The 22,397-nt window shown below is 38.9% G+C and overlaps 1 protein-coding gene across 3 annotated transcripts in view; it reads right to left on the minus strand.

Moving 5' to 3' along the window:
- Positions 1-22,397, minus strand: part of FRS2 (fibroblast growth factor receptor substrate 2) — a 121,298-nt gene that overhangs the window by 9,339 nt on the left and 89,562 nt on the right. For 2 of the 3 annotated variants that reach the window (XM_046012814.1, XM_046012816.1), the window contains 3 exons: positions 19,848-19,952; positions 7,370-7,464; positions 962-1,053 (listed from right to left, as the gene is read on the minus strand). In XM_046012814.1, the coding sequence (XP_045868770.1) occupies positions 962-1,027 (66 nt within the window). In that variant the 5' untranslated portion in view covers positions 1,028-1,053; positions 7,370-7,464; positions 19,848-19,952. The remainder of the gene's footprint in view (positions 1-961; positions 1,054-7,369; positions 7,465-19,847; positions 19,953-22,397) is intronic. The other variant, XM_046012815.1, reaches the window with a different exon arrangement.

A 22,397-nucleotide genomic window follows, 5' to 3' on the forward strand; every position in this document is an offset into this window, starting at 1 on the left:
CAGAAAGTGTGGCCTAAGGTGGCTGGAGATGCCTTCATGTGAGAGGAGGAGGGAGTTGGGCTGGGCCTGGTGGATCAGGGGTTGTGGGGCATATCCTGAAGGTGCAGTGCTACAGCAGACATGAAGAAGGTATGTTTCAGGGAGACCAAGACAAGACCGGCACAGAGTTCATGGAAGGGCAGGCCTCACACTGCTGAGTTTCTGAAAATGGCCAGAGACTATGAGGAGTCGGTAACATTTTAAGAAAACAGTCTGTATTTCTGGGATTGGCAGAGTGCTTTCCAAGTATTTTCCCATTTAATCCTCAAAACAATCCTAAACTGCAGGTAATATTATTTTCTCCACTGTACAAAACTGGAAGAAACACACAGTGATAAGGTAACCTGCCCAAGTCACAAAGCTACAAAGCAGCAGGGTTTCGACTTATACCTGGGTCTGTGTGATCCAGAGGCCATGATGTATAACAACCTGAGGTCAGACTACGAGAGACACTAAATGGCTGTGGAGAGGTAAGAAATGGAGCATCTGGGCTCTAGGTCACAGAACACCAGAAGTTTTAGAATGATGAAAGAGGATGATTAATATGATGTCAACTGCAGGATGGATCACAAAGGTGACTGACTCAAGGCAGAGTTCAGCTAAGAAACCATCCAGGCATGAAGCAATGACTGGGAGGTGGTGACCAGACTGAAGAGGCACCTATAAAATGGCATTTAAAAAAATTTTACTAGAACTGTATGGCTCTAATTGGATGGAGAGGACCAAAGGGAAAGTAAAAGAGGATTCCACACTGTCAGTAAGAACATATTGTCATCATTTATTAAAACAAGAAAAGGCAGAGTGGACACAAAGAGAAAAAGAAGAGTGTAGAGATAAAAGTGAGGAAGTAAGATATATTATGTGGAGAAAAAGAAGAACATCCGACTAGGCAGAGAGATAGAACTCAACCAGTTTTACTAACCTTAAACTTGTTCCGATGGTTATCTGGGACAGTGTCTTTATCTGGACAGCTACAACAGCTACCCATGGCTTCTTCAGAAGACCATGTGAGCACTACATGAAAGATAATTTGGAAAAAGTTATTAAATGTAGGATACAAAAATCACAAAACAGAAAAAGACTTTAGAAATCATCTAATACAAGGCCTGCATTATCCTGATGAGGAAATTTAAGCCCAAGAAGGTACAGGGCTGAGCTAGATTTCACACACTCAGCTGGTAAACTCTGCTCAGTGACAAGGAAAATAATTTTGTGAGGCAGTCTTCATAGAAATCTCAAATTTCCAGTTTAATTTGCAAAGGTCTGCTTATTTTTAAATTATCTTAAAAAAATTAGGGTCTCGGGGCGCCTGGGTGGCTCAGTGGGTTAAAGCCTCTGCCTTCGGCTCAGGTCATGATCCCAGGGTCCTGCCTGCTTTCCTTCCTCTCTCTCTGCTTGCCTCGCTGCCTACTTGTGATCTCTGTCTGTCAAATAAATAAATAAAATCTTAAAAAAAAAAATCAGGGTCTCATCTCATATGGAACCCTATTTAATAGTAAAGTCATTCGTGGAATTAACCCTTAATGGTTTACCAGAAATTTCATGTCCCTCTTTTAATAAATGTCCAAAGGGATGTTGGACTTCAAGGTTGGAAGGTATTTTGATTCTTATTACTCACTGCAGTATATCCTTCATGTACCTCACCAGGCAGAAGTTGATTGGTAAATAAGACACACACACACAAAATTTGGAATAGTTCATTAAGAGAGAAAAACAACCCAACAATCAAGGAGTAACACAATGTAGAGAGTATCAGCAAAACTGATAGAGCGTGTCTGTCTAATCCTTCTTTCCCACACAAGGTTAGAGATAATCGATTATAAGGGACATTAAGTGTTCAGGAAAACACCAAATGAACAAAGAAAAAATTTAAAACATCATTTAAAAAAGGGGGAAGAATCAGAACAAACATGACAATAGTTGGAAAGGGGAAGGGAAGGAAGCACAAGAAGCTATTAGATAATAAAAAACACAAATCTGATAAAACCAGCTTAAAATTCTTCACTACCTTTAGGAAAAAATTTGAAGCTCGTCAGCATGACATGAGGTTCTTTATAATCTCATCCCCGGCTACAGATCTAGTTTGAGCTCTGTCTCTCTTTCAAGCCCTCCCAAGTCACATTCAACAGTCCCCCAGAGCAACTTGTCCTCCACGTCCTTCCATGCTGCTGCTCCTTTCCCTTCTCAAGATCCAACTGCGCAGTTCCTTCATGGAGCCTCCTCTGATTCCAAGCCACTGGGAGAGTCATACTTCTTGCATAGCCCCCAAAGCACCCTTGGCTTCCCAGTATTACAGCATTCTTCACATTGCTTCCTTAGTAGAAATTGTGACAGATCATCTGTTTACTTAACTCTCGCTCCTGCTCCACCACAAGCTCCTTCCCAAGAACTAATTTGCATTTCCCACGCCTAACACGTTACCTAGCACATAGCAGTACTCTACGTCTTTTGTGAGCTGGCTGGACTGAACTGTACTAAACAAAGGTAAAGGATGCTGGCAGGTGTAAGTATTAAACAGATGAAAAAGTATACTGGTACACAAACCAAAAGAAGTAAAACAGTAAATTAATTAAGACTCATATGTGGCAGCTTACTCTAAGTAATATGCCAGCCAGCGAATAACCAGGCACAAAGATGATTAAGTCACAGTATGTACCCCTGAAGAGTCATGAGTTTAAAGGGAGAGACGGACATGTAAACAGATAACACATTATGACTAAACATTGTATGAGAATATGAGAAGGGTCCTGTGGGCACAGAAAAGGGAGCAAGTAACTTTCTGGGTTAGCAGGGCGGGAAGCACCATCTGAGCTGGTACTTAAAAAGGTGAACAGAAAATAGTTATTTTCTCGGCATAAAATAGACACAGGTACTTGAGACAGAGAAGGGTACAAAGAAGGCAAAGACAAAGGTCATGGCAGATCATGAAAGGTGGCACCGCATTCAGAAAAAAAGGCGGTGTCTAAGATGACTGGAGTACAGGGTTGGCTGTAACACGAGTATGGCCAAACCACAGAAAGGGTCCTGAACAATGAGATGGGGGGTCTGGGACTCCAGGTACTGGAAGCTAGACGGCATCCAGTGTCTTCCCAATCAAATGAACATGACTCTCTCCTGGCATTTATCACATTCTATTGTAATGTTTATCCGTCTCAACATTGACTTCACGGTGATCTCCCTGAAGATAGGAACCTTATCTCCTGAATTTTCAAGGGCACTAAGAATATCACCTGACATAGCCGTGTCTTAACGTGGCCCATAAGGGTTTAATTTTTAAAAATTAATACAGGCATATCTTGGAGATATTGCAAGTTTGCTTCCAGACTATGGCAAAAAAGCAAGTGTCACAATAAAGTGAGTCAAATAAAGTTTTTGGTTCCCTGATGCCTATAAAAGTTATGTTTGCATTATATCACAGTCTATTCGTGTGCAAGAGCAGTATGTCTAACAACACAATATATGTACCTTCATTAAAAAATACTTCACTTGGGGCACCTGGGTGGCTCAGTGGTTTAAGCCTCTGCCTTCGGCTCAGGTCATGATCTCAGGGTCCTGGGATCAAGCCCCGCATCGGGCTCTTTGCTCAGTGGCGAGCCTGTTTCTCCCTCTCTCTCTGAGTGCCTCTCTGCCTACTTGTGGCCTCTCTGCCTACTTGTGACCTCTCTCTCTGTCAAATAAAATGAATAAAATATTAAAAAAAAAAATACTTCACTGCTAAAAATGCTAACCACTGGGGTGCCTAGATGGCTCAGTCATTAAGTGGCTGCCTTCACTTCAGGTCATGATCCCAGGGTCCTGAGATCGAGCCCCACATCGGGCTCCCTGCTTGGCAGGAAGCCTGCTTCTCCCTCTCCCACTCCCCCTGCTTGTGTTTCCTCTCTCGCTGTGTCTCTCTCTGTCAGATAAATAAATAAAATCTTAAAAAATAATAAAAATAAAAATGCTAACCATCATCTAAGCTTTCAGGAGGTCATCATCCCTGATCCCAGATCATCATAACAAATATAATAATAATAAAAAAATTTGAAATATGGTGAGAATTACCAAAATGTAACACAGAGACCCCACGTGAGGAAACACTGTTGGAAAAATGGCATTGACAGACTTGCTCAAAGCAGGGTTGCCACAAACCTTCAATTTGTAAAAATCACAGTATCTGCAAAGCACAATAAAGCCAATTCAGCTCAACAATGATTAATGAAAAGCCTAAGTGCAACAGAACCAGGAATGCCTGAAACTGCCTAATAAATTATGGGATGAGAAAGAGGCAAAAGATTACTAAAAACATTTTTTCTAAGTAGAGGGATAAATGATGGAAACAAAGTCTTCCTGAAATTACACATCCATCCTCACCACTCCTGAACATGAATTGCTAAGAGATCACTCCAGTGTAGTTTCTGCCTCAAAAGGTAACACCTCAAAGGAATGTTTTTGGTTTTTTTAAGATTTTTTAAAAATTTATTTATTTGACAGACAGAGATCACAAGTAGGCAGAGAGGCAGGCAGAGACAGAGAGAGGAGGAAGCAGGCTCCCTGCCGAGCAGAGAGCCTGATGGCGGGCCTTGATCCCAGGTCCTGGGATCATGACCCGAGCTGAAGGCAGAGACTTTAACCCACTGAGCCACCAAGGCGCCCCTCGAAGGAATGTTTTTAAGCGATTTCTTCAAAGGAGTAGAAAAATCATTCTTTTTGTTTTGGTTTGGTTTTAAAGGGTTTCTTTTAAATTACTTTTTAAGTAATCTCTATATCCAACTTGGGGCTCAAACTCACAGCCCCGAGATCAAGAGCCACACACTCCGCCAACTGAGCTGGCCAGGGACCCCTAGAGAATCATTCTTCGACTTGCCACCTTCACGGGCTACCTGTCAAGGCAACACCTCCCACTCTGTCAAGGGTATGCAGGTGGTGGTACAACCTACTTGAAAACTCTATCCACATGAAATGTTCCAATTCAGCTCAACAATGATTAATGAAAAGCCTAACATGTGACCTAAAAGCCTTGTATGCCATACTAAGGAGGATGGATTTGCTCCCACATGTGATGGAAAGCCAGCGAAGAATCTGAACCAGGAAAGTGAGGTGCTCAGGACTTCATTTTAAATATATCTACCTGCAGAATAAATTTAGGTGGCAGTTCAGTTCAGAGAAGAAAAACTAGTTGGAAAATACTGAAAAATGAAATATACTATAGACCTAAATCCAGAGCAGCAATACTAGGAATATAGACAAAAGAAGATGAATTTTTAAAATATTTGGGGAGACCAGTGGGCAGTATGGAGCAGGAGGCAATGCAGACAGGAAGGAAGAGGCAGTTTCCAGGGTGGCAGGTGATGGGTGCTGGTTCTACTCCCCGAGACAGAAAACACCACGCTGGTCTGCAAGCGCAAGTGATGGTGGTTAGCTCAGCTTGAGACAAGTTAAGTGGAGATTCTAGAGAACAACGAAATGGAGATATGCAATAGAGAGTTAAATACATGAGTGTGGATTTGAGGAAGGAGGTAAAATATTGATACACGCGTGGTACCTGAAGCCACAAAACAGAACACACTGCCCCAGGACAGTAGAAAGAGGGGGTGTTAGAGTTCAAATTCTAGGGAATTTCAATTCCAATTCTGGGAAATGTGGAAATACTAGAGGAGACGGAGGAAGTAAAGGAGGAAAAAAGAATCAGACTAATACCAACTGAGGGGCGCCTGGGTGGCTCAGTGGGTTAAAGCCTCTGCCTTCGGCTCAGGTCATGATCCCAGGGTCCTGGGATCGAGCCCCGCATCGGGCTCTCTGCTCAGCAGGGAGCCTGCTTCCTCCTCTCTCTCTGCCTGCTTCTCTGCCTAGTTGTAATTTCTGTCAAATAAATAAAATATTAAAAAAAAAAAAAGAATAATACCAACTGAAAAAAGAAAGTGTCAAGGAGGAGGGCTCGAGTAGAGGCAGAAACCAAACTAAAGTGAACAAATGGAAGATAAGGAGGAAGTAGCCCCCCCCAGAGAATGCAAACTGCTCTTTCAAGAACAGGTTCAAAAAGGAAAGGGCAGAGTGCTTTGGTGTAGAGAGACATGGTTTCAAAAGAAAATGCAGTGCTTGAGTTATTTGTTTTCAGATGACATAGACTGATGCAGGTTTGTGATCAGGAGATCAAGATTGGTTAAAATTTTTAGGGGAAAAAAAAAAAACAAAGGAAAAAGATGTGCTACATGATGGATCAAGACTGGAGACTGGAGGGAAGACTGGAGAAGAAAAGTTGCAGAAGTCTACCCCTAGAAGTAGGAATGCCTCGTCCTCTGAGGAGAGAGGGAAGACAGTAAGGACAGGTGGAGCACGGCAGAGAAGCTAAGTAGTAATACCTATCATCCTAAATGTCCTTTGTGCAAAAGAAGGCAAGCCTGAAGCAGGAGGGACAAGAGGAGAATGGGAGGATTACTCACAGAGGGGTTGCCCAAGAAAGGTAGCAGGATGATTAAGCAGGCTGCCCAGAGAGATCAGCGGAGGCTGGAAAGGAAGATTCGCTGCTTTTATAGCAGCGCTCAGCAGTTCAGAGGGCACACTGTTAAGTGACTCGGGGTCAGAGGGTAAGAGGACAAGGAAATTAAAGGATACTGGCAATAATGGGGGTCTGAAGTGATAGATCAACCAGGACTAGTCAGGATAGAAGTAAAGAAGAGGAGGCCTTGATGAAATGGGCGAAGAAATGGAGGCAAAAAGGAGCAGGAAGCCTCACTAAGGCTGAAGATCAGCCTTAGTAGGAGTGAGAGCCTGAAACAGCTGGAAGACAACAAGACTTTAATGCAGAGTCTCATCTGCATCTCTGAGTCCTCCTCCTGAACCACAAACTCCGAGGCAAGGGGAAAGGCAAGATACTAGATATTCTGCATTAATGACCACCAGATTCATATTTGGAGACCACATCTGAGTCGTGGAAGACCTAATAATGTACACTAATACTGTAAACACTTGATGAGAAACCATATGGCCTCACCATCTTGCCCAACCCAATTCATAACTCAGCAAAAACGTAACTATGCTCTCTCGAGAAAACAACATGGGAAAGTAACCAAGGGTACGTTCAAGGACAAAAGGTAGCTACTGTTTGGGAAGATCAACACTGCAGCAACCTGGCTAACTATTTTAAATTCGTAAACACTGCCTTAGTTTAATTAAAGCCATCTGTCCTTACTCATTGGAGGTGACAGCAAGTCAAGAGGCAACATGACTGCATTCAAGAAAACATAACAAAACCAAACCAAACCGAACCTAAAATCTCTTTTTTAAAAGAATATAATGGGAACTTAAAATTGTTTCTTTTTTTTTTCCCCAAAGGTAAACCTCAACTTACCTAGATCTGGCCATTAATATTCTTAGCCTCTTCTGCAGCATCAGGAGTTTAATCATACTTCAAAATACCATGTTTTCTTTGTTTGCTGACTTAACCTAGGAACAGAAAAAAGTCAAGAACTTCTTATTTCTTTTTAAAACAATGATATCCTTATGAGACTTCTGGTAGCACTGTTAGTTCAATTAATCTATTTCAATAAACCCCAAAGTATAAAAATCTGATTCATGTAAGATTTCTTTTTAAAATGAAAATTACATTTACAGGTTATCATTCACACAATCAAGTAAAAATGCTACAGTCTAAGTTCTAGAATGTTTGGGTATCAGAACCTTTAGAAGCGGCTGACTCTGGCTTCTCCACTATAGCTACGACACTGGACAAATCACTTCTCTCTATACTTAGTCTCCGCAGCCATACAAGGAGAGGCCAGACTAAACCACCTCTGAAGTTCCTTTCCAGCTAATTTCACCCAGTGGCAGGATAATTCTCCACCTCCAGTCACTTTTTTTTTTTTTTCTTATTTATTTATTTACTTAACAGAGAGAGAGAGATCACAGTAGGCAGGCAGAGAGAGGGGGAAGCAGGCTCCCCTCCGAGTAGAGAGCCCAATGCTGCCGGATCCCAGGAGCCCGAGATCATGACCCCAGCCGATGTCAGAGGCCCAACCCACCAAGCCAACCCAAGTACCCTCCAGTCACTTTCCTTAAACTTCACGGTCACTCCTCCCAAAACTGACTTTAGAATCCACCCACCATACCTAATCTAGAAGAGCCCTCCAGAACCCAAATCAGGAGTCAAGCATCAGGACACAGTTGATATGAACAAGCATGCCACATAGTCACAGGATAATGATACACCTTATAGCAATAAATTACAAACTAGAGTTTCAAGAGATTTCAATAAACTTTTGGGAAATTTCTGGTCAATCTATTTTCTACAACACAGAAAAAATCAAACTCAAGCACGGGAGCTAACATTTACTGAATAACTACACTGTATCAGGCATTAGGGGTTTTGCTAATAGTCTCATTTTAATCTATATATTGGCTAGAGTTAACAAACGACTGATATCCAAAACGAACATTTTAAAACATGAACTCACATGCAAACAAAATTTTCAGCTCTGGACTTCAAAGTAATATATAAAATATTGGCCAGGTGTTTGCTTGGGCCCCCCATAAGCTGCTATGTTAGAGGGGGAAGCAACCTAGGGCCTCTTCTGCCTCAGCACACCCTGCTTTTCTCCAGAAGCTTAATATAGAATATTATCTTATATGATTATAATTATATGATTATGCTTTGTCTTTAGCTTGTAAAATTACCTAGCTGATTAGCTAAACAGAAATCAATTCTCTTATTTGAATACATATTGTTTGTTCATCTCTCTCTTCTGGGAGATATCAGACAGCCAATTAACTCAGGAAAATCTCTCTTCCTTTTTTAATTCATTTCATTTATAAGCATCTCACAACTCCCATCTTGAAGTAAGTTTAATCATAGTAAATATGATTAAAAGAAGGGAGAGTGATCCTTCCATAACCATAAATCAAGGAAAAGTCTTAAGTCTTGAAGTGAAACATATTAAAGAATCTGTGTACCAACCTACACAGCTCTTGAAAATACTAAAAAGCATCCAATAAAATCTCTGAAAATTTATTCTGTTCCACCTTTAGACTTTTTCTTTTCTTAATATTCTTTAAGTAAAAGACACATAACATAAAATTTACCTCCCTATTTTTAAGTGCACAGCTCAGTCCTATTAAGTATATTCAATGGTGCTGTGTGACTACTATCCAGAACTTCTTCCTCTTACAAAATGGAAACTCTGTACCCATTAAACAGCTCATTTCCCCTTCCAGCTAATCCTGGCAACCACTATTCTACTTTTTCTGAGTTTGACTACTCTAGGCACCTCATACAAATGAGATCATAACAGCATTTATTTTTTTATAAGCATAAAAAAGTCTTACTTCATTCACTAGGTATAATGTCCTTGAAGTTCATCCATGTGGTAACAGATGTTAGAATCTCCTCTTAAGGGGCGCCTGGGTGGCTCAGACCTTAAGTGGCTGCCTTCGGCTCAGGTCATGATCCCAGGGTCCTGGGATCAAGCCCCACATCAGGCTCCCTGCTCAGCAGGAAGCCTGATTCTCCCTCTCCCACTCCCCCTGCTTGTGTTCCCTCTCTCACACACTGTCAAATAAATAAATAAAATCTTAAAATAAAAATTAAAAAAAAAAAAAAAGAATTTCCTCTTAAAGGCTGAACAATATTCCATTTACACACACACATTTTGCTTATCCATTCATGTACTGATAGGACATTTAGCCACCTTTTGGCTACTGTGAATAATGATATAGCTATGAATATGAATGTACAAGTATCTCTTTGAGACCATGCTTTCAATTCTCTTGAATACAGACCCAGGAGTAATACTGCTGACCACCTGGTGATTCTACTTTCTATTTTCTGAGCAATTGCCATACTATTTTCCACAGCACCTGCACCATTTACTTTCCCATAAGCAGTGCACGTGAGTTCCAATTTCTCCACGTTCTCACTAACATGTTTTCTGTTTTTGTTTGTTGGTATTAGCCATCATAATGGATGTGAAGTGGCATCTCAATGTAGTTTTGATTTGCATTTCCCTAATAATTAATGATCTTGGGCATCTTTCCATGTGCTTATTAATCATTCATGTATCTTCTTTGGAGAAATGTCTATTCAAGTCCTTAACCTATTTTAGAGTTGGAATGTCCTTTAGTTTTGGACTTTTAGAAGTTCTCTATATATTCTGGATATTAATCCTTTATCAAATATATGATTCCCAAGTCTTTTCTCCCATTCTGTGGGTTGCCATTTTAGTCTGCTGAATAGTATTTTTTGAAATACAAAAATTTTTATTTTTCGTGAAGTCCAATTTGTCTATTTTTGCTTTTCCTTCCTATGCTTCTGGTGTCATACCCAAGAAAGCATTGCCAAATCCAGTGTCAAGAAGCTTTTGTTTAATGTTTTCTTTTAAGAACTGTACTGTTTTATGAATTATATTTAGGTCTTTGATCCCTGTTGAGTTAATTTTTATGTGTGGTGTTAGGTGAGGGTTCAAGGTCATTCTTTCACATATGGATATCCAGTTTCCCCAGAACCATTTGTTGAAAAGATTGTCCTTTCACCACTGAATGGTATTGGCACTTTTGTCAAACTTTAGTTGACCATAAATATGAAAGTCTGTTTCTGGATTCTCTCTTCTATTCCATTGGTCTTGTATGTCTATGTTTATGCCAGTACCATACTGTTTCTATTACTGTAGCTCTGTAGTAAGTTTGAAACTTAGAAGTATGAGTCATCCAATTCTGCTACTCCTTTTAAAAAATGTTTTGGCTATGTGGGGTCCCTTGAGATTCTATATAAATTTTAGGATGGGTTTTTCTATTTTTGAAAAAAATATCATTGGAATTTTGGTAGGGATTGCACTGAATCTGCAGATCTCTTTGAATAGCATTGACATTTTTAACAATACTACATCCTCTAACCCATGAATATAGGGTGTGTTTAGTTATGTATTCTTTAGTTTCTTTCAGCAATGTTTTGTAGATTTTATTGTACAAGTCTTTTACTCCTTTAGTTAACTTAATCCCTAAGTATTTTATTCTTTTTCTTTTTTGTGTGTGTGGAATCTTTCAATACATATAAGATCACATCATCTGCAAACAGATAATTTTACTTCTTCCTTTCCAATGTGGATGCCTTCTAGTCCTCTTTCTTGCCTAACTACTCTGGCTAGAACTTTAGGTACTATGTTAAATAAAAGTAATGAATGTTGGCATCCATGCCTTGTTCCAATCTAGAGGAAAACCTCTCAGTCTTTCATTACTGAGTCTGATCACTGCGGGTTTTTCATAGGTGGCTTTTATTATGTTAAGGCAGTCTTCTTCTATTCCTTGTTTTTTTAATGTATAGTGAAATAGTGAAAAACTATTGAATTTTGTCAAATGCCTTTTCTGCATCAAATGAGATGATCATGTGGGGTTTGCTTCTTTCATTTCATGAATGTGGTATATTACATTGACTGATTTTTCTATGTTGGACCACTCTTGCATTCCAAGAATAAATCCCACTTTGCCATGGTATATATCTTTTTAATATGTGACTCAATTTGGTTTGCTGGTATTTTGTTGAGAATGTTTACATCAATGTTCGTAAGACATATGGGGGTGGGGGGGCGTGCATCTGGCTGGCTCAACTGGTAGAGCATGTGACTCTTGATCTCAGGTTTGTAAGTTTGAGCCTTACACTGGGTATAGAGATTACTTAAAAATAAAATAAAGTCAAAGAGAGAAAGTCAATTATCATACGGTTTTGCTTACCTGTGGAGCATAAGGAATAACACGGAGGACATTGGGAGATGGAGAGAAGGGAGATGGGGGAAATTGGAGGGGGAGACGAACCATGAGAGACTGTGGACTCTAAGAAACAAACTGAGGGTTTTGGGGGGGGGGGGGAGGGTTGGGTGAGTCTGGTGGTGGGTATTAAGGAGGGCACATATTGCATGGAGCACTGGGTGTGGTGCATAAACAATGAATTCTGGAATACAGAAAAGAAAAAGAAAATTTTTTTAATTAAAAAAACAAAATCCTAAAAAAAAGGGATATTGGTTTATAGTTTTTTTATAGTGTTTTTGTGTGGCATTGGCATCAGGGTAATGCTGGCCTCACAGAATGAATTAAGGAGTGCTCCCTCTTCTTCAGTTTTTTTTGTTGTTTTTTTTTAAAGTTTGAGAAGAGCTGATACTAATTCTTTAAATGTTTGGTGGAATTCACCAGTGAAACCAGTCCTTTTCTAGTCAGGATATTTTTAATTACTAATTCAATCTCCTTACTAGTTACAGGTCTATTCAGATTTTCTATTTTTTTGTGATTCAGTCATGGTAGGTTTTGTTTCTAAGAATCTGTCCACTTCCTCAATGTTATCTAATTTGTTAGTAAAAACTGTTCATAGCACTCTCTTATAATCCTTTTTATTTTGGTAGAATCTGTAATGATAAGAAATGAAAGTGGGGAGAGGTTTTCATTTCTTATTTTAGTAATTCAAGTCTTCTCTTTTTTAAATTAGTCTATCTAGCTGAACATTTGCCAACTTTGTTGATCTTTTTAAAGAATCAGCTTTTTTATTTCTATTTTCTATATCATCTATCTCTGCTCTAGACTTTACTATTTCCTTCCTTCTGCTAGTTTTAGTTTTAGCTTGTCTTCTTTTTCTAGTTCCTTAAGTTATAAAGTTAGCTTGTTAACTTGAGGTCTTTCTTAATTTTTTAATGTATTAAGCATTTATAGTTGTAAATTTCTCCAAGTACTACTTTCTCTGGGTCCCATTAGTTTTGGCATATTGTGTTTTACTTTCATCTATCTCTAATTTTTTAAACTTTTTATCTATTTATTTGAGAGACAAAGAGTGAGAAAGAAAAAGCACCAGAGGGGCACCTGGGTGGCTCAGTGGGCTAAGCCTCTGCCTTTGGCTCAAGCCATGATCTCAGGGGCCTGGGACTGAGCCCTACATCGGGCTCTCTGCTCATCAGGGAGCCTGCTTCTCACCAACCCCTGCCTGCCTCTCTGCCTACTTGTGATCTCTGTCCGTCAAATAAATATATAAAATCTTAAAAAAAAAAAAAAGATAAAATCTTTAAAAAGTGGGGGGATGATCAGAAGAAGCAGCAGACTCCCCATGGAGCAGAGAGCCTGATGTGGGACTCAATCCTGGAACTCTAGGATCATGACCTGAGCCAAAGGCAGACACTTAACCAATTGAGCCACCCTGGCACCCCTGTCGTTGATTTCTAACTTCATCCTTTGTGGTCAGAGAATATACTTTGCATGATCTCTATTAGTTTCATGTATTAAAAAAATAAAAATAGGGGCGCCTGGTGGCTCAGTGGGTTAAAGCCTCTGCCTTCGGCTCAGGTCGTGATCCCAGAGTCCTGGGATCGAGCCCCGCATCGGGCTCTCTGCTCAGCAGAGAGCCTGCTTCCTCCTCTCTCTCTGCCTGCCTCTCTGCCTAGTTGTGATTTCTCTCTGTCAAATAAAATAAATAAATAAATAAATAAAATAAAATCTATTAAGACTTACTTTGTGGCCTAACATATCATCTACCCTGGAAAATGGCCCATGCGCACTTGAGAAAACTCTGCTCTTATTGGTGGGTACAGTGTTTTGTACGTGTGTTAGCTCTAGTTGGTTATGCCCTCTATTTCCTTACTTATAGTCTATCTATTATTGTGAATAGGGTACTGAAGCCTCCAACTACTACTGTGAAACTGTCTTCAGTTCTGTCAGTTTTTACTTTGTGTATTTTGTTTATACTTTGTGTATTTTGTTTATAACTCATACCTTCTTGCTCTGTTGAATATTTTATTAATATATAATATCTCCTTTGTCTCTTATAACCTTTTATTATTTTTTAAAGATTTTATTATTTGACACAGACAGAGCACATGTAGGGGGAGCAGCAGGCAGAGGAAGAAGCAGACTCCCTACTGAGCAGGGAGCCTGACATGCGGCTCAACCCCAGGATCTTAGGATCATCCCTGAGCCAAAGGGAGATGCTCAACTGACTAAGCCACCCATTTGTCCCACTTACAACGTTTTTAAGTCTGAAGTCTACTTCATCTGATACTAGTATAGCCACTCCTACCTCTTTTGGTTATTATTTGCATGTAATATATTCTTCCACCATTTTACTTTCAATCTATTTCTCTTTGGATCTCAAGTGAGTCTTGTGTAGATAGCATATGATAGGATCATGTGTTTTTATCCATTCTGCCAATCTGTGTTTTAACTGGAGAGCTTAGTGCATTTGCAATTAATTACCGATAAGGAGTGACTTCTGTCATTTTGCTATTTGTTTACTATATGCCTTAAGCTTTTTGTCCCTCATTTCCTATACTGCTGTCTTCTTTTGTGTTTACCTGGTTGTTTTATAGTGAAATGTTTGAGTTCCTTTCTGATTTTCTTTTTTGTGTATATTCTATAGCTCTTTTCTTTGCAGTTACCATGGGGATTCGATTTCACGTCCTAAAGTTTTAACAGTCCAATGTGAATTTATCCCAGCTTAACATCAATAACCTCTGCTCCTTTACAGCTCCATCCTCACTCCTTTCAGTTACTGATGACCCAAACCTACTTTATATACTGTGCGCCCAAAGAGATAATCATTCTCCTAAATGTGTTAGTCTCTCTCTCTCTTTTTAAAGATTTTATTTATTTGAAGAGGTGCCTGGGTGGTTCAGTGAGTTAAAGCCTCTGCCTTTGGCTCAGGTCATGATCCCAGGGTCCTGGTATCGAGTCCCGAATCGGGCTCTCTGCTCAGAGGGAGCCTGCTTCCCTCCCCTCTCTCTCTCTGCCTGTCTCTCTGCCTGTTTGTAATCTCTGTCAAATAAATAAATACAATCTTTATTTTAAAAAAAAGATTTTATTTATTTATTTGAGAGAAGAAAGAGAGCACGGTGGTGGTGGGGGCAGCAGGCAGAGGGAGAGGGAGAAGCAGACTCTCAGCTGAGCAGGGAGCTCAATGTGGGACTTGATCCCAGGACCCTGGGATCATAACCTGAACCAAAGGCAGACACTTAACTGAACCATGTAGGCACCTCTGTATTAGTCTCTGATACAGAAAACAAAAGAATTACAAGCAAAATTATAATACTAGCTTTTTTCCCCTTTAAAATGTATTAATTTCCTAATCATGTAGAAAACAAAAAGTGCAGTTACAAATCTTTGTTACAATAGTACTAGCTTTTATAACTCCCCTGTATTTATCTTTAGTGAGGTCTTCATTTTTGCATATGGTTCAAGTTACTGCCTACTCTCCTTTTGTTTCATCTTGCAGGACTCTTTTGCACATTTTCTTACAGGGCAGGTTGAGTGGTAATGAACTTCCTCAGCTTTTGTTTATCTGGGAATGTCTTAATTACCCCATCACTTCTGAAGGACAGTTTTGCCAGATACAGAATTCTTGGTTGACAGTTGTTTTGTTTGTATGTTTGTTTGTTTGTTTAAAGCACTATGAATATATAAGCCCACTGCCACCTGGCCTCCCAAGTTTCTGATGAGCAATTCATTAATAATCTTATTGACGATCCCTTGTATGTGATGATTTGCTTCTCTCCTGCTGTTTTTAAGATTCCTTGTCTTTGGGGTGCACCAGGGTGGTTCAGTCAGTTAAGCGTCTGCCTTCAGCTTGGGTCAGCTTCAGATCTCAGGGTCCTGGGATCAAGCACCACGTTGGGCTCCCCACTCAGCAGGGAGCCTTCTTCTCCCTCTCGCTCTGCCCCTACCCCCCAATCCTGCTCTGTATCTCTCTCTCTCTCAAATAAATACATAAAAATCTTGAAAAGAGTCCTTGTCTTTGGCTTTAGGAAGCTTATTGTCATGCATCTTGGTGTGTGTTTCTTTGACTTAATCTTATTTAGAGTGCAAAGAGATCCTTGGATATTTATATTTCTGTCTTTCATAAAATTTGGGAAGTTTTCAGCCCTTATTTCTTTATATATTCTCTCCTCCCGGTTCTCTCATCTCTTTCTAGCACTTCCATAATATGTATGTTGCTCCTCGACTGACACTTGACACTTGACTGATACTGACACTTGATTGTGTCCCACAGGTCTCTCAGGCTCTGTTCATTTTTCTTCGATCTGTTTTCTTTCCATTCCTCGGACTTGATGATTTCCATTGGCCCATCTTCATGTCTGCTGACTCTTTGTTCTGCCTACTCATACCTGCCTTTGAATCTACTGAATTTTTCATTTTAGTTATTACACATTTCAGCTCCAGAATTTCTATTTGATTTCTTTTTGTTTTCTCTTTATTGGTATTATTGTTTTCCACATTTTCCTTTAATTCTCTGAGCATCTTTAAGACCACTGGTTTTCATCTTTCTGTAATATTACTATCATCAGGACTTTTTCAGGGGCAATTTCTGCTGATTTATTTTTTTCCTTTAAATGGCCCATTCTTTCTTATTTTTTGTATGCCTTGTGATTTTCTTGCTGAAAACTGGACATTTTAATCTAAAAATAGGTAGCTCTGGAAACCAGATTCTCTCCTTCTCCTCCCTTTTGCTGTTTCTTGTGACTGTTCTTTTTTTTTTTTTTTTTTTTTAATTTGCTGTAGGTTGGCTCTGTGCCAAGAGCCAGTGTGACATGTGCACTTAAGGTCCTGTCTTCTCAGATCTTTTCTGGGCCTTTTTCTGGACATGTGAGGTCACCTTCAAATTTTCCCTATACATGCAGTTGTTTCTGAATATTGTAGTTTTTAATGTCTGTTTCCCAAAAGGAAAAAAGAGAAAAATGAATGGGGCAAAAGAAGGTGTTAGCCCTTAAAATCCTAAAAGTCACTTTGGCTAGAAGGGAGGGGCTTGCAACAATGGGGGTTGCAACAACAAAGTTGGTTGCCCACTTTTTTTTTTTAATTAACATATAATGTATTTGTCCCAGGGGTACAGGTCTGTGAATCATCAGGCTTACACATTTCACAGCACTCACCATAGTACATACTCTCCCCAATGTCCATAACCCAGCCACCCTATCCCTATCTCCCCACCTCCCAGCAACCCTCAGTTTGTTTCTCTAGATTAAAAGTCCCTTATGGTTTGTCTCCCTCCTGATCACATCTTGTTTCATTTTTTCCTTCCCTACTCCCTACCAATTTGCCTCTCAAATTTCTCATATCAGAGAGATCATTTGATAATTTTTCTTTCTCTGACTGACTTATTTATTTTGCTGTATATATACACACACAATGGAATACTACGCAGGTAAAGATGTGGTTCATCATGTTTTGATGGACATCTAGGTTCTTTCCATAGTTTGGCTATTGTGGACATGGCTGCTATAAACATTCAGGTGCACGTGTCCCTTCGGATCACTACATCTGTACCTTTAGGATAAATACCCAGTAGTGTGATTGCTGGATCGTAGGGTAGCTCTATTTTCAACTTCTTGAGGAACTTCCATACTATTCTCTAGAGTGGTTGCCCACTTCTTTTGTGTGTACCTCTGTGATCGGAAGCAGCAATCAGTGACCCAAGTACAGATCTCTGACATTTGGAAAAGATGATCTTTTTTGCCTATCTTGGCTCTCACAAGCTGTGTGTGAGCTGCACAGGGCTGGGAGGAAAAAATGGGTAGCTGTGCTAAGAGCTGAAGCTGACTGAAATTAACCGCAATTTGCAAGTCTCCAATAACTTCAATAACTTGGAAGTACCAAAACAGCTATAAAAGATTCTGCCAGTGCAACTGTTGCCTAGGTAGGGAGATAGATTACTAATGCTTCCTTCCTATTCCACCATACTTTTTGAGTATCAATATATATTCAGTTTTATCATTTTATTTCCTTGATTATTAGCACTGCCAAAGTATTGTGAGGTTTTTACTTGCTTTTACTGTTTATCAATGCAAATATTCAGCATGTCAGTCTGTGTCACGGATTAAAAGACTTTATGGGCTTTTTTTTTTTTCTTCAAGATTTTATTTATTTGATAGAGAGGAGACACAACGAGAGAGGGAACACAAGCAGAGGGAGTGGGAGAAGGAGAAGCAGGCTTCCCACTGAGTAGGGAGCCCAATGTGGGGCTCGATCCCAGGACCCTGGGATCATGATCTGAGCAGAAGGCAGAAGCTTAATGAGCCACCCAGGCGTCCCTATGGGCTTCTTTCTACACAAAAACACATTCTGAGTTCCTAATAACTGATATACCATAGCACTCCTGGAATGAACATAACCTAAATGGACCACAGGTGTCCTGCATTTGACTCTGAAACATGAATGCTTTAGAGACTATCCGTGCCTTGTTAACTGTCTTTGTTTCTTCTCACTAGCAAAAGGCTTAGAACCAAAAGGTGATTTGGAGGTAGTGAGGAGAAGGAGGTAGCTATAGACACTATATGGAGCTATAATCTTGTTGTAACATGGAAGTTACTTTGTAAAAAAAGGTATATCAGATCAACTATGACTCCATACTCAAGAAAAATACAATGATTTTGTCAGGAATATTATCAAGAAGCTAAAAATTATACTAAATATTATCTATTAACACCTTATTTTTCTAAAGCAAACTGATTTCAAAGTCTTCATTGTACACTAGACATAGATGAACTTGGATTATCTCAATCTATACAACCACTCTATGAAGTAGGTACTATCATTATTTCTATATTCCAAATGAAGAAACCAAGACTTGAAGAAGTTAGGTAGCTTTTTCAAAGTCAATAGCTGATAAGAAGAGCCAAATTAAATCCAAATCTGACTCTTAAAGCCTAAGCTCTTACTAATTACTATTTATAAAAAGCTTAAACCAGTGCTTAGTATACAGTAAGCAATTAGTAAATGCTAGCCACTGAAATAATAACAATAATTTATTTTAAAACGATGTTTTAGATGGCAGTCGGTCAACCATTCTGTGCCTAAATTTCCTCATTTATAAGATTAGGATACCTATTTCACAGAGTTATTGTGAAAACCAAATAAATTCTAGCTATCAAAACACTATGAAAAAATATATAGTGTTTAAAAAGACAAGGAATTATTATATCACTGCTACAGGTAAAATCCTGTCTCTTGTATTACAAAGGAGCCTTTTCCACTATAAGCATAGAAGCCTAAAACTTAAGCACTATCCTCATAACAAGAGTTACATTAATAAATTTAGTAAAGCTGTCTTAAATTATTCCAATATGATTCTTGCAGAATGACAAGCAAAGAGAACACTGAACTCTATTCATGAGTGTGATTATAAATTTGGTGCTTAGGAAGGTATATTTGCTCTTGCAGTTCACTAGCACTGAGGGTGAATTTGGCTTATACTACAGTAGTTCTGTTCAAATGTAGCCAGGACAGAATATCTATAGTTAGAAGTATAGCAATATAACTCTAAATTTGGGGCACAGCTAACTGCCACATTTAATTACATCAAAACAATCAAGAGAATGACATTCAAAAACCTTGTTCTTTATGTTAATGGTCAACTAGTTATTGGGACATATTGGTTTCCTGATTATTCTTAACACTGCTAAGGACTTTTTATTCTTTACATTACTCTGACGAAGAGTTAAGAAACAAACAAAAAACAAGCTAAGGGGAGAGATTTCTCAGTATATTTCTGCTAGTCACCAAAACCAGAGCCATTCTGTGAAAAGTAAGGACACCTGCAACATAGTTTCCTTGTTAGCTGAAAACCGAAGTACCACAATCACCACAAAAAACAAACAAACAAACAAAAAAAAACCACCAAAAAGGTACCCAACTATTTTTTAAGCATCTATCCATGAATATGGTTGTATCTGCATATTCTTAAGCCCATACATGGAGATTTTTCTCCGTTTAGGTTATTTTACAAGGGTCTATGGTGGTGAACTACTTTGCAATTCATAGCCATCTAACCATACCACCCTCCTTCTTAAATTCTTAAAAAAATCAATTACATTACTTACACACTTCATTCAATATCTGGTACTTTATTTTCTGGAAACTCTTTATGTCTAATCTAAATTCCTGGTACTGCAATTTAAACCAGATTCCTCTCATTTCTGTTTTCTCTGTAAGAGATAAGTAAAACCAGCATGATCAAGAAAAATTAAGCACATACCTATGTATATTTAAACTGTTAACAATTCATTTTCCTGTGGATAAATCTAAAATATTAACAAAGTAACATTTCCTTATTTCAGATATAGTTGTTTGACTGAAGCTAGCAAAAATTTACTTAGTAGGTAACAATAATTTATAAACAATTAACAATATTAAGGAGAGAATAAAAAATAAAAAATTGAGTTCATTCATTTTTTCCATCTTCATACTAAAACATTCAACAAGTTATTTCCTGAGCACCAATTCTCTTTGCCAGACACTGAGTTAACTGCTAGAAATAAGATATAGACATATTCCCTGATTTCAAGGAGCTTATTATTTGGTGACAGAGGCAGACAAGAAAATGAAAACGTGATTGAGTTACAAGCCCATACACAAGTGCCATTAAAACATCTCACAGCAGAAGCAAAGACAAGTGACAGGAGGCCTCCTGAGAAAGGTAACCTCTAAGTCAAGTCCTAAAAGACTGAAGGGAGTTTGCTAAGGCAAGGGCAATCCAGATCAAGAAAAGTGCAGGCAAAAGCATGGAAGCATAAAAGGACATGGCCTGCTCGAGACGCAGCAAATAATTCTTTACAGCTGGGATGTAGGGTATGCATGGGAAAATATTAAGAGATATGTAGAAAGACAGGCTCATGCCATTCACGAAGGGTCAGTTTGCACTTCCACAGTTCACGTTCTTACCTATAATCTTAAAGATGCCACTAATATCTTACCAAAATACTGTCCTATATAAGCAGAAAATCTAGAGTCTGTACAAGGAGAATTTCTAATTCCAAGGAATACAATTAATGATGTTTTACTGTCTATGACACCCAAAGTCTAACCTATCAATCACAGTATCCATCTATAAACATAAGCATTCTCCCAACAGCACCTAGACTTGCCTACAGATACTACTTTGAGACCTAAAAAGTTACCCACTTTAATCTCATATTTCACCCTGAACTGGAAAAAGTCATTTTCTTTTTTTTTTTTATTAATTTTCCTTTTCTAAAAAAAGTATTTTTTATTTGACAGAGATCACAAGTAGGCAGAGAGGCAGGTAGAGAGAGTGGGGGAAGCAGGCTCCCCACTGAGCAGAGAGCCCGATACGGGGCTCGATCCCAGAACCCCGAGATCATGACCTGAGCCGAAGGCAGAGGCTTAACTCACTGAGCCACCCAGGTGCCCCGGAAAAAGTCATTTTCAATCATACACTTTAACTTTTAAGAATGAAATGAAAGAATCTACAGCTATACCTTTACCATTTATCTACCTATCAATAATTTTATGTGTGTACTTAGCAAATACTCAGAAAATGATACTAAAATGGCTTGATAAAAATAAAACAAGAGAAATTAAAATGAAAGATGACATAAAACACCACTTTGCCTTTAATTATACTGGTCATTATTCAATCCTGGAGTCATCTATAACCTTGGAATATACTTATACCCAGAAACACTGGTGATGAAATTGATACAATGGGGGCGCCTGGGAGGCTCAGTTGTTAAGCGTCTGCCTTCAGCTCAGGTCATGATCCCAGGGTCCTGGGATTAAGCTCTACATCAGGCTCCCAGCTCAGCAGGAAGCCTGCTTCTCCCCTTCCCACTCCCCCTGCTGTGTTTCCTCTCTCCTTGTGTTGCTCTCTGTCAAATGAATAAACAAAATCTTTGAAAAAAAAAAAGAAATTTATAAAAGGAAGTCTGTCCATAATCTTTGACCTAAGATAGAAAAACACAACTACAGATGTGCAAACCCAGTAGATGAGTCACTCTGCCTTAGCTAACTCACAATGTAATCAGTACCAATGGCAACAATCCGAGCACCTTCAATCAAAGGAAAAAGCATCATCAACCTTGGGAACTCTCAAAGAAACTCTCAGTTTAGTACTTTATGTTGTCACATAAAAATATGTACAAGGAAATCAAATACCATCCTCCAGTAACATCAAAGTGATAAACATTCTATGTAACAGGTCACAGAGCTCTCTCCACTAAAAATCCACTACAGAAAGACGACATATAATTGTAAGATAGCAATAAGAAAGTATAGGCATTCTCCAGAAAATATCTATCACTAACTCTGAAAATTGTAATAAATATATTTCATCTTACAGAGATAGTGCATTCAATTTTCTCTAAGTACTGTGTATCAGAATTCCAAGTTCATATTCTTCAACTCAGTCATTTCTACATATTAATTCATACAACTGTGCCAAATTAACAAATGATTGCTTACCCTCATAATAAACCTCTAGTTTATACATTTCCTAATAGAGAGTAGTCCACTATCCCAGACTGAACTCTACCATAATAAATATCCAACCTATGAGGTTTCACTGAACAGAGCAACAGTAAGAGGTAAAACCTAAGTATGAATTTTACAGTATTTTGCTTATTAGTAGGGTA

This window comes from Meles meles, chromosome 7 (genome assembly GCF_922984935.1).
Source record: "Meles meles chromosome 7, mMelMel3.1 paternal haplotype, whole genome shotgun sequence".
Taxonomy (NCBI): domain Eukaryota; kingdom Metazoa; phylum Chordata; class Mammalia; order Carnivora; family Mustelidae; genus Meles; species Meles meles.